Here is a 12,841-nt window from a genome sequence, read left to right as displayed (position 1 = left end):
CTTCACTAGATAAGGTTGCCCAGAAACATCCAGCCTGGCCTTGAATGTCTCACTGTACCACTGAATTTTAATGCTCATCGCTTGCTTCATGAAAATAGCTGCCTGTTAGCAAAAGCACCTGACACTGCTCTAAAGCACAGAACTTGGAATGCATTCATTGCTGCATTTATTGTTACCTCCAGAGAAGATACTTGAAGTGCTTGGAATAGTGATTATCTCCATGTGCAGGCGGAAAATGGGTTGTGCTCACTGAAAATGGGCTGTTGCTGACTAATCACGTTTCACAGCTGCTGTAATAAAGATTATAAAACTGTATTTAACTGTGTAACTTGCTTCTATCACCCTTACTTTGCTATGCCAAGAAATTAGAATCATAGAATAGTTAGGGTTGGAAAGGACCTTAAGATACCTAGTTCCAACCCCCCTGTCATAAGCAGGGACACCTCACACTAAACCATGTCAGCCAAGGCTCTGTCCAACCTGGCCATGAACACTGCCAAAGATGGAGCACTCAAAACTTCCCTGGGCAACCCATTCCAGTGCCTCACCACCCTTACAGTAAAGAACTTCTTCCTTATATCTAACCTGAACTTCCCATGTTTTAAGTTTGAACCCATTAGCCCTTGTCCTATCACTACAGTCCCTAGTGAAGAGTTAATCCGCAGGATTCCTGTAGGCCTCCTGAAGGTACTGGAAGGCTGCTATAAGGTCTCCACGCAGCCTTCTCTTCTCCAAGCTGAACAGTTCTGCAATACCATCCCAGTTGTTGCCAAATGGAGTACGACATGCTCCCTACATCTAGGAGTTTACAACAGCAACTACTTCACCTTTTGAAACCAAAAGGATGATTTGTTTAAACACAAATAAAAAAGCCATTTCAGTTGAACGGATTAATATCAGAGTACTTCAGGGACAACATGGTGATCAAAAGTTACCACAGGATGGGCTGGCCTTTCTGAGAGTGAGGCAGCAGGGAAAAAACAAATTCAAGCATACAGTGGAACAGAGGGACACATCTGTTAGCAGGACAAACTCACTGATGGAAAAACAGGATCAGAACTATGAAACATTAAAAACTACCAAGATCCGAAATCTGCTGTGGAAAAGAAAGAAAATATTTACATAGGGTTTACATATGCCTCCAGAACATTCTCCAGAACAGAGTACTGGTAGAAATAGTGGTAGAAAATTACTGTAACTACCTAGTTACAGGTAGATGGGAAGAAGCCAAATGACATCTACAAAGTGCGCATATTTTAGGAATAGGAGGGAATAAGCAGTCTTTTCAGGGTGAAAGAATGGATACATCATAGCCATTTTACATGTTGTAATTCCACAAGGTCTTTATATTTAAACAGGACCACAGCACAGGTTCTAGAATTGTATGAATCTCTCAACTATTTTGTAATGGGCTCAAACTCAAACACGGGAAGTTCAGGTTAGATATAAAGAAGTTCTTTACTGTTCTTTACTGTGAGGGTGGTGAGGCACTGGAATGGGTTGCCCAGGGAAGCTGTGAATGCTCCATCCCTGGCGGTGTTCAAGGCCAGGTTGGACAGAGCCTTGGGTGACACGGTTTAGTGTGAGGCGTCCCTGCCCATGGCAGGAGGTTTGGAACTGCATGATCTTAAGGTTCTTTCCAGCCCAAACCATTCTGTGATTCTATGATTCTACCTAAAGTAATTTCAGACAGCACTGAACCATCTCACGTCACCAAGAGTTTGCATTTCATAAGCATCACAGTGAGGATCATCTCAATAAAGCTAGATATTTAGCCAGTTTTTCTGCAGAGCAATCATAACCTTCCTGGATACAGTGGAAGTGTGCCAAAACTGGGTTTGACCTCTTGAATTACAGGAAAGTTGCCGAGCATCCGCTTTTAAAGGGGTGTCACTCTGCATCCAAGCAAGACAATGAACGAGGAAGAAAACATTTAAACAGTAGTAACATTTCCTTAAATAGGAGTGAGGGAAAACTTACTGCTTCTGTATCCTTCAGCCTTTTGCATTTATCAGGAGCAATTTATAGATATAGAGGAAACGGTGAAGAAATGGTTTTCAATTAAACCATACCTGGGAAAAATCCAAGATATTGTGAAGGAAAGCAATGAAAACTACTGAAGATAGTAAAAAGGGGAATTCTTCTATTTAAGAAGCAAAGATTTCCTTCTAGGAACTGAAATAAAAGTTGAAGTTTGAGCTACTCCCATTAGATCCCAACATCCTTTCTTAAGAAGGAAAAAGCCTGGTTTATAAAATGCAAATGGAAGAATGGCTGCAAGCTGAAAATTTTAATGGAAGAGAGAAATGAGACTTCTTCCAGAAAAGGGATGTTTTATCATTGTCAAGTCCAGGAATTTAAATGCTGGACAGGAATGCAGGATATACAGTAATTTTGTAGATTATGACTGTCCAAATGGTTCAAATCCCAAAGCTATTCTGAGATTAATAAATACCGGATAGCTGCTTCTACAGTTTCACATCAATTAGATTTTTCATTACCACAAGTTTTTTAGTTGAATCACTGTCATGGAAACTGGTCCACCATACTATGCAGTACAAACTTTTGGTTACATTTGTTAGGTGCTGCTTTATCTGCCCTGCAAAAATGTACAGATTAGATAAGGGTATGTTGCCACAGTTACTTTGATCAAGGATTTCCAGATGTTTATCGAGAAAAAAAAATTTAAAAGACCATTTATTAATTTATTCAAGTCCAGTTTGTAAACTATTCCTGGAAACTCTGAGTCTCTTAGGCATTTCCCTTTGTACACCTGTGGAGCCAGGTGGGCATTTTCTTAGAGAAAGACTGAAGGATAAAGAGTTCTTATTAAACACACTCTGTGTGAGGACAGACTCTCGTTGTAAGTGGTTGCTGTATACCCACTGATGTAGGGCAGTGTTACTTTGTAAGATTTAAATAAATGTTAACTGCCTTTTATAGAAACCCAGTCACACGAGTAAGACCACATAGCAGCCTGTTTACATGTACATGCAGATTAACAAAGCTGAGACTGAGAGACTGAGGTGATAATCATGTAATAACATTAGTTTGGTCTGAAGTATACCTTCTTTGAGCATATCAAGAGACCACTTTCCCCTGATAGTTAAGTGACAATTAGTTACAATTTCTGCCTAATTTGTGTCTTGCATTTGACTGGCTTTAACCCCCAGCCATTAATTCTTATTTCATTCATCTCGATTTCTCTGAGAGAGAAAAATGTTTCTTAGACTAGTACTTTTTAATCTGGCAAGTTTAGAGCACCATTGACAAGACCCTTTTCAGTCCTCCATTGATACAAAACCAGCTCACCAATTGTATGCACCAGAAGTGCCTGCTTAGCAGTGTCAAGGTTCCTAACAGCTCCAGGACTGAGCAAGTAATTTACTCTAAGGGGTGGCCTTGCTGGACTTTTTAAGATGCAAAGGGAAATACTTTCTCCTGGGGTTCTATGCACTGCACTAATCCTGTCTGAAACCCAAAAGGCTGACAGAAGGAAGCATGCCTGCATATCTTCTCTCCCCAGCTTTTGGAAAGTAGGCCTTTGGCACTTTATTGGGAAATGTGGAGCAACCCACATACAGCTGTCTCTCTCTCCCCTTGGTTAATTTCCTTGTGCCAGCCACAGGCAGGGCATCCTGTTTTTCCATCCCACCTGTTTGAAGCTTTGCAGGAAAGGAGCATGATAGTTCTGCAGAGGCTTTGCAGGCATTGTCTGAGGGGCTAGGAGCCAGTTCCTCACAGATTGAAACTCAGACCACTGCCAGAGGAATCCTGGAGCTGGGTGTCAGTGTCCTACTAGAGGAAGGCCTGTTAAAGGTGCAGACTGAATCTTCCATTCAGCTACTTTTTAACACTTTCTAAATATCAGAATGATCCTTAAACTTGGATTAGGCTTCTTCTGGTACTGATGGAATGTCCAGAACTCTCATCAAGAAAAAAAAAGAAATCGGGATGTACAGTGAGAGGTCATTTAGATTGCAGGGATTTGGACAAGGACCTCTTGTACAAAGAACTTAACAAGTATACAGCACAACAGGCACAGAACCCTTGGCCTAGCTCCCTGATAGGGTAGAATCTGAGAAAGGCACCTAAGAGAGGGAAAACAAGGGACAGCACTGACTACCATCTGATTTCAGACTGAGGAAGTACTGAGACACCTTCCAGGTAGGTAAGACTGAAAGCTTTCAAATGAAGGAGTTGCCAAGTTTTCAAATTCTCTCAGCATTCCCATGGTGTCTTCTATTTACTTAACCCACTAAAACTCTTGTAATTAAGTGGCTGATAAAATTGGAATGTCAATTTTATAAATATGAAAGTGTGTTTGTAGCCATCAGGATTGCAGTGTGAATGATAAGGGCTCAAAAATCAGATGGGATATCACTGCCAGAGCAGGGTAGATTAGTGCATTCGCAGCACTGACAAAGAGAGTTCAGAAGAACCATAGCTGTTGCTGGAGAGGGGCTTCTTCACTAGGCACTGTAGCGATAGGACAAGGGGTAACGGGTTAAAACTTAAACAGGGGAAGTTTAGGTTGGATATGAGGAAGAAGTTCTTTACTGTAAGTTTGGTGAGGCACTGGAATGGGTTGCCCAGGGAAGTTGTGAATGCTCCATCCCTGGCGGTGGGCAAAGCCAGGCTGGACAGAGCTTTGGGTGACATAGTTTAGTGTGAGGTGTCCCTGCCCACGGCAGGGGGTTGGAACTACATGATCTTAAGGTCCTTTCCAGCCCTAACTATTCTGTGATTCTATATCCTTCCTTTAAATTAAGGCAAAAGTTAAATAACCTTCATCAGAGCACCTTCTTCTAACACAATGCCTTTATAAGCAATAGGAGAATAACACAGCTACACTGGTGAGGTTTTTTTTCATATTAAAATGTATTGCCGAACAGATAAATGGCAGTTGTAGAAAACTGTACAAAGAAACTATCAATGCTTCTAACAATTTTAGTAAGTAAAAAAGATAAACAAATTGTGGAAAAGATACAAAGAAAATTTATAAGCTTATGAAAACATTTGCCTGTACAAATCTATCCCCAAGGTAAAGTATAAAAATGTATATTGAATTTATGCAGATACACTCTGGAAAGCATGTCTATTAAAACATTTTTCTTGGCCTTATAAAGGATATTAATAATTTATATTCTGGATGAGAATTAATTTTGCAGCACTTGCTCTCTGAATGCCAAGTTCACAGACAGCTGCTGCTTACACAAAATGGCCTGTTACTTGCTCAGGAAAAATAAAGCCTTTTGCCTTTAAACCCATTGTTTCCTATCAGGATGACCTAGAAAAGGTGTGCAAAGCATACTAGCCTATAGCAACACTAACAGAACATTAACACAAGTCTCATTCTGGACCTCTGTTCCCTTAAGGCCATGTGTAAATTTGTTGCATTACATTGAAAGAGGTGAATAAAACAGACCACAAAAAAAACCCAAAATCCCACAAAAAACAAAACAGAACACCAAACAAAAAAAACCCCAAACCAACCACAAACACAAAACACCCCAAAACAAAGCCCAAAACCAACCAACAAAACCACAACGTAAGCTACCCCTTCCACCCACCCCACTCTTTAAGTAGGAAGTGATTTTGCACCTCTTGGGCAAAATTCCAGATGATTTCTGACATACAGCAAAGCATTTGGAAACACAATACAAAGTCTTACTAAACTGATTTTCAACTTGCCAAAATTATTCAGCATGATTAAGCACTTCACTAAACCCCAGCAAGAAAGAACAGTGCAATGCTTTCTGCTATCATTTAGATGTCACCTGTAAACAGAATCTGAAATTGTTAACAGCACCTCTATGCACACTTTTGACATGGTATTTAGAACTGCCTCCTCCTGTGGGCTTTGCAAGTTTGCAAGTACAGTATTTTCAACCAACGTATTCATACTTAAGAGGTCAGGCTTTGTACTGTCTAGTAAGAACAGAATGTCAGCACAGGTTTTCTAAACTTATCAGATAACTTCACTACATTGATTTAAAACTGGATCTGCATACAAAACCTACTAACAATGTACAACATCCAGATGAGCAACACAGTGATTATGTAATCCCCATAATTGTTCTGAGAGCAAATAAATAGTTTAAAAGACACATATTGATTTAAAGCATAGAAAATAACATCCACAAAGTGAAAGCATAGCTAAGTTTCTACACTCCAATTCATAACTTTATCATAGTCCTGAATTCGTTGTTTTATGTGAGAAAGCTTGTTCTTTAGATATTCACAACGCTCCTTTTTCTCCAGAAATGCAGGATCCTGCCAAAAATAAAAACATTTACATTAATACATTACACTTTCAGACTCTTCCAAGAATACTGTATTATCAATTATGTTCTTTATTAAGGACAGTATCTAAATATTCTCCAAAAATCACACTTTCCCCCTAGCCACTATTTCTTATTTCCTGCTTCTGTTTCCTTTATGAAAGACTGGAAAGAGGTTCTGCTTTTATATGCTGTATTTACTTACTATGCAGAGCAGTTTTTAAACAGAAATAGGCAAATATAAGTTACACACTACTACATAATTTAGATTTTATAGGTATGTCATGATATGTCTAATCCCTCTCCCCCAAATAAGAAATTAAGTTTAACAAACAGACACAAAATTCAAATTTCATGGGGGGAAGGGAAGGAAAAAGATATTTACAATGCATAATGTTTTTAATGGAATAGAGGTACCTGTGTACTGCCTGCATTTAAAATTGACGAAGTGAAACTTCTTGGATTACACTGAAAATTACTTTTTGAGAGTCTAAGTTCCAAGCCACAAAAATACAGAACTTTTCAAGGGTAAGACTATGTTTTCTGTTGTTAGCTTATCTGCTGGCTGTGTCAGCCAGTGAATATAAATTAGCTGGATCCCTCAAAATAACCAGTCTTTTGAATGCAGAATGCTAAGAGATGAGACATACTTTCACAGGAGATGAAAACGCTTAACTGTTGGTTTAGGGTTTTCTTTTCTCTCCACATCTGGCTAATGGAATAATTATTCACAAAACAGGCTGTTGGCATGAGTGGAGAGGACTGTGTCCTAATTTTGCCAGAGTAAAATATATAAAGCCCTGTAACCACTACACAAGTTGTACCAAGCATCACATGTTTGCTATTTACATTCTCTTTGCTGTTAATTAGATTTACTAGCAACGTAAAGCTGAAAACACTCACATATTTCTTCTTCTTGTATTCTTGCAGAACTTTTGATATCCTTTCCTGTTCCTAACGAGAGAGACCACACACTTTTAAACATTTTGAGTTTGCTCCGTATCTTCATGTAAATTCTACAGAATACTTGTCAGAAGTAAAATTCTGATTTGATCAGTCAGATCAAGCTATCCTAGTTGTAACATTTTTGTCGTAAACTTTGCATCTGAGAAATAGTGAAAATACATTAACTGTAACTCACTCAAATGTGAAAGCTACTATTGTGGGAAAAAAACCCCAAACAAACAAAAGAAAACCAACCAAACAAAAAACCAAGAATACCAGAAAAACACGTACGCAACTTAACTGCAACTTGGTATAGACTGATGACCAAACAAGAAATAAAATATTTTGGGAAAACTTTCTCTCCCTCGAAGTCACTGCTAGTATAACAAGACATTGTGCCCTAGCTAAAGACAATGAGAAACTGCCTAATGCCACACCTGATTTCACAGGTACTTACATGTATGCTTTCAGGATGGTGAGGAAGCTGTCTCAGCAATGCATCCAGCTCATCAAATTTTTTCAATACAGCATGAACCTCCACCGACAGCTCTTTATACTCAGCAAACTGATCATTGAATACTGCTTTGTACCTGTCTCGCATTTCATTTGTTTGAATGGCTGGGTATTTCCTTTAAAAATAAATAAAAAAAGGTTTTCAAGGACTAGTTTTAGAGATAGGACTTCAGCAAACACATGGACCATTCACCTCGATACTGTATTTCTGTACTGTTTGCTAATCTCATAACCTGCTGAAATCTGCACGTATATAAAGCATTAGAATCACAGAATGACAGAATGGTTGAAGTTGAAACAGATGAATGGAGGTCATATGGTTCAGCCCCCCTGCTCAAACAGGGCCACCTAGACCAGGTTGCCCAGAAATGTGCCCAGAGAGACTCCATAGTCTTTCTTGAACATGATTTTCCCAGTATTCAGGTGGAACCTCCTGTGTTTCAGTTTGTACCCTGGTCTACAGCATATAGTATAAAAATTAATTTATGCTCTCATACTTCACCATGGAAAGACCTGCCTTTTAAAAGGGAGCATGTTAATAGATTTAGCACTTAGGAAATACAAGAGAAGTCATATTTCAGACACGTATTTTCCCCATGTATTGTATTTTTCTCTAAATTGTCTGTGGTGGTCATCTGTTCCTTTGGCAGTTATTACACTTGCCAGATTATAACTTTCTGCTTTAACATCTGAAGTGTTGGGTTTTTTTTTAAGTTTCATTTTCTCTATTTACATTACCGGTCCTATGCCATTGATACCAGCCCCCATGATCTCTATTTTGAATGCTGACTCGATAAAGAATTATGAGCTCATATAATGCAGACATGGCTAAGAAGCCATAAATGTATACATGAGAAATGGTGAGTAAAGAGCATCATTGAAGTATTCTCCACTAAGTCTGTTCATCAAAGTCAAGTTACTTACGCTAAGTAGTCCGGCATCACTATAGGTTTAGGAATGTGGCCTGCAGGTATATGACCATTAAGTAGTTCTGGTTTTCTTTCCCCTGATTTAAGCTGCCTGTAATTGACCTCTTCTCTTGGTCTGTCATCACTTTCATACTGTTAAGGAAAAAAAAACACCAAAAAACCAAACCAAAACCAGTTTTTAAGTCGGTTTTACTTAAAATGTAATGTACATAAACTGCAAAATACCCAACTCCTCTGAAGACAGACATACAACTATTGAGCAGGAAATCACAGATATTTCTTGTAACCTTTACTGTAATTAGAAAATTAGTAATGAGTTAATGTTGCTCACATAATCTTCATCTTCAGTTTGTCCTAACAGTGGTACCAGTGACAGAAAAGAAAGGGGCTTGAAAAGATTTGTCTTGTGTATCTTAAAAGACTAATTTGAGGAAGTTTCCTTGGATAACTATCTAATTTGTGAATTAACAGGAATCACTCAGTTTTCTGGGGTTCCCTTTTCCCCCTTGTTTTCTATTTAACTTTATCCAGAAATAAAAGCAGGTGGAGTTTTGCCGGAACACATAAAAAAGGATCAAAATCTAGTACTGAAGCAACAGAGAAAACAGTGATAGGAAACTCACAGTATCTAACAGGAGACATTTAAAGCTGAAATAAACCCACCATAAATTTTCTGGGAGTCATCAACATCTGCCGTTAAGATCCTATGTGATCTTTGCAGTGTACGCAACTTTGTGTAGCAGAAGCAGGAACGCTGCTGATGCTTCAAAACCAGCAGGGAGATCTTTGGAGCAGCCTCAGAGTTACAGGACCAAGGTCATATCACAGAGCACCTACCACTATGCTTCCACAGGCCCTCCCTCAAATTAAGCAGCCAGCCAGGAGGAAAGGGAGTCTCTAAAACCCACACTACCTTGGATGACCTACTGTTTTAGTTATGTCAAGCTAAACTCCATGATATATGCTACAGAACTCATCACTTCATAAAAAAGGGTAAGAGCACACATAGAAGCAGTCATCAGATTTGCTATTTACAGTACATTATATAACCTAGGCCAACTAGTACTATCTTCCTTACAAGGTTCTTGTGAATCTTCTAGGTAGGAGAATGTCATCTGGACTACGTTAAAGAATTAAACCTACTAATAAGTAAATAAATAGACAGGTCAATCAAAATAGTCACAAGAAAAAGAATAACTATTGGAGAATACTAGAAAACAGGAAAATAAGTTCCTACTTCCTACCTTCTTTTCTGGAAAAGAGGACTGTGTTTTCATCTGTCAAAAAAAAAAAAAAAGAATTCTTAAATTTTATTTTCAGCAAAAATAGTATACGAACCCAGAGACTTTTAATATCTCAACTTTTTCAAAATCATGCTGTTCAGAGAATTACATTTATAATTAGGTATGAAGAAACTTCATATAAGGAATATTTCCGGAGCAATTGATTTAAAGACTGCTTAAGAACTGTGTAACAAAAACAACCACCCAAAACTCAGAACAATGACAAGAGCTCCCAGAGCATAGCTGTAAGAAAAGCTTGCAGGAATTACTCAATCCACTTCCCAGCCTCCTTTATTATTTCACATTCCAGTCTGTATTAACTCACTGACACTCTACAGCCTAACTCATTGCTTAGAAAACAACAGTGCACGAAACAGTAGCACAACCAGCAGCAGTTTTGCATAGCATTCTACAAAGCCTGACCTGTCTTTTATAAAGGTACTTCCTTCAGAAATATTAAGTAACTGAAAGAAAAGAACATGGACAGTAAAAGGGAAAAGTGGCTGAACGCCTCCTGTGTAATTCCAGCAATCACCTAATTCTTTCAGGACATACCAAAAGTTGGTTAAAAAACTTCCATCAAAGAGATGCAATGGACTTTTCAAAGGGAGAATCTCAGTTTTATGTAAGATGGTGGAATGGAAACCAGTGTTAAATTAGAACACTGCAGTCACAGAGCAGAGGAAATGTGACTTTAAACTTGCTCTCTCCTACGGGAGTCACCTAAATGCCAATTCACATACATCTATTTTTACGCTATATTAAGCTTTTATTAATTTTTAATTTTGTTTTGGTGGTGTTTTCAAGTGAAGGAGGTTTAAAAACAATGACTTTGAATTCTCTAGTTGAGAGTGCTACGTCTCTACTATTACAGTTCATCATTAACCAGGCGAGTATCGAATGCTTCCAGTAAGGGCAAGGCCAGCAGCAATGCAAAATGCTTGATATGAAAAAGATGAAAGTGTTTGAAATCCGAGATATGAAAACCCAGCCAACTCTGTCAATACTATTACTTTCTAATCACTATTGTAAGGAAATCTGAAAATATGTGAAGAAATACCTTGGAGTTTTGCTTGCAAAGTAAAAGGTATTTCATGTGCTTATGGTTATTCACGCTAGCACTTACTGTGCTGAAAGTGCAGTTTTCATATACATGTTAGTATATTAAACCTAATTTAAGCCTAACCCTGCTGGTCAGCTGAACAAGCACATTGCTCATTTTTTCCTTTGTTTAGAAAATACATACCAGGAAGCACTTCATCAGCTGAGGCAGGAAAAGAGCTGAATGTTACAAACAAAACAGAGACAGCTCCTTAAAGTAAGAGTAACAAGAGCCCAAGAATTTGTATCAGACATCTTAAAAACGCCTTTCATTTGGTGAGTTAAAATGCTATTAAGACTGGCAGAAGCCCACCCTCTGCGCACCTGCTGCAAACAAGACACCTGGTCCATGGTACAGAAAGATCGTATAGAACTGCTTTAGATCTGTAAGATCTTTCTACGCCACTGCTTTCTACTGTGGCGTAGAAAGACCTTACAACTGCTCCCCATCACACCATACCCTGTAGATACAAAATGATAACTAATGACTTACCTCCTGTTCCATTAGTTCCCTGTGCCTCCTAGCTCCTTCATGCCTCCATAACTTCAGAGAAACCACCGCGCTAATTAGATAGATGATCACCGTGACAAACAAGAAGACAATTGCTGCTGTCTGACCTCCCTCTACACGGCAAAAAGACGCATTTATCGGCGTCTTAAACAGCTGGTAATAGCAGAGCCCACCTCTGTTGGTGTCATTTACATACACTATGGCAGCTGACATGTACAGAAAGAACAGAGCCAAGTTAATTCCGAACTCTGTCAGAGGCCACCAGTTAGAATCGAGGAGAATAGTCCGGTAGTACATGGACATGCCCAGCACCAACAGCACTACCGTGACTACCCACGACATTCCAGCCGCCACCAGCACGAAGGGCGTTTTGGGTCCACCATAGGAGTAGCCTCCGTAGGTGCTGCCGGCCGCGTAGCCATAGGGCTGCGAGTACCCGAACATGTTGTACCATTCGTTGTCCTTGTGCACATAGGCCGTGACACAGGCGAAGACAGCGGCACCCAGCAGCAGCTCGGCCACGCAGAGGATTCTGAGCAAGCCGGCCCAGGACTTCATGTAGGCGTATCGCCGGTGGTAGGCCTCCACCCGCTCGCTGTACGTCTGCCCGGTGCGGCGCTCCAGCGACCCGAAGGGCTCCGCGGGAAGCATGGCTTCGGCCTCTTTCCGCGACGTGTAGCTCCCGCCCGACCCTCCGTACGGATCCTTGTAGGAGCCGGGCACCGACTTGCGCTCCGACGGCAGGCAGGCAGGCGAGGCGGGCGGCGAGCACTTGACCCCGTCCGAGACGTACCTGATGTCGGAGGCCGTGCTGTCCCAGCTGGAGTCCTTGTGGCGTCTGCCTCTGAAAAAGTTCTTCCACGAGTCCGGGATGAAGCGGCGGACCGGCTTGAGCTCGGCCGGCGCGGGGCTGGCCTCCCCGGGGCCAAACGGAGGCTGCAGGGGAAGCGGCGGCGGCGGCAACGGAGCTGCGGCTCTCGGCTCCGCGTCCCGGGCGAGCGAGATATCGGGGCTCGCCCCGCTGGGCAGCAGGGACCCGCCGGGCCGCCCGCTCTCCGAGCCGGCGCTCCTCGACATGGCTGGCGCTCGGCCCGGCGTCAGGCGCTGCCCGGCGCCTCTCGGCCACCTCTCATTCACCCCACGGCAAGAAGCGGCGGCGGGGTCCAAAGGGCGGCCGCCGCCAGGCGGAAGACAAGGACGGTCCCACCACAGCGTGTGGGGAGCCCGGCCCGGAAACGCCCGGCCGCACTCCCCGCCCGGCACCGGCACCGGCAC

General features: G+C 41.1%; 1 protein-coding gene across 1 annotated transcript; it reads right to left on the bottom strand.

Moving 5' to 3' along the window:
- Positions 1 to 4,803: 4,803 nt before the first annotated feature.
- MARVELD2 (MARVEL domain containing 2) lies at positions 4,804 to 12,841 on the bottom strand. Its single transcript, XM_065662874.1, has 6 exons — positions 11,549 to 12,841; positions 9,916 to 9,948; positions 8,667 to 8,803; positions 7,687 to 7,858; positions 7,188 to 7,238; positions 4,804 to 6,276 (listed from the first exon to the last, which is right to left on the bottom strand). Exons 1-6 carry the CDS (start codon positions 12,641 to 12,643, stop codon positions 6,160 to 6,162), a joined length of 1,605 nt encoding a protein of 534 aa, XP_065518946.1. The 5' UTR covers positions 12,644 to 12,841; the 3' UTR covers positions 4,804 to 6,159.

Source organism: Lathamus discolor, chromosome Z (genome assembly GCF_037157495.1).
Source record: "Lathamus discolor isolate bLatDis1 chromosome Z, bLatDis1.hap1, whole genome shotgun sequence".
NCBI classification, from domain to species: domain Eukaryota; kingdom Metazoa; phylum Chordata; class Aves; order Psittaciformes; family Psittacidae; genus Lathamus; species Lathamus discolor.
This window is presented reverse-complemented; position numbering and strand designations above follow the sequence as displayed.

What these genes read in the sequence shown, in the direction of transcription:
- MARVELD2 (XM_065662874.1), bottom strand. Translation starts at nt 12,643, where the DNA reads ATGTCGAGGAGCGCCGGCTCGGAGAGCGGGCGGCCCGGCGGGTCCCTG. An exon ending in GGGAACTAATGGAACAGGAG is followed by an intron (nt 9,949 to 11,548) that starts GTAAGTCATTAG and finishes TTTTTTTGACAG; the next exon opens with ATGAAAACACAGTCCTCTTT. An exon ending in CCTCTTTTCCAGAAAAGAAG is followed by an intron (nt 8,804 to 9,915) that starts GTAGGAAGTAGG and finishes TTTCCTTAACAG; the next exon opens with TATGAAAGTGATGACAGACC.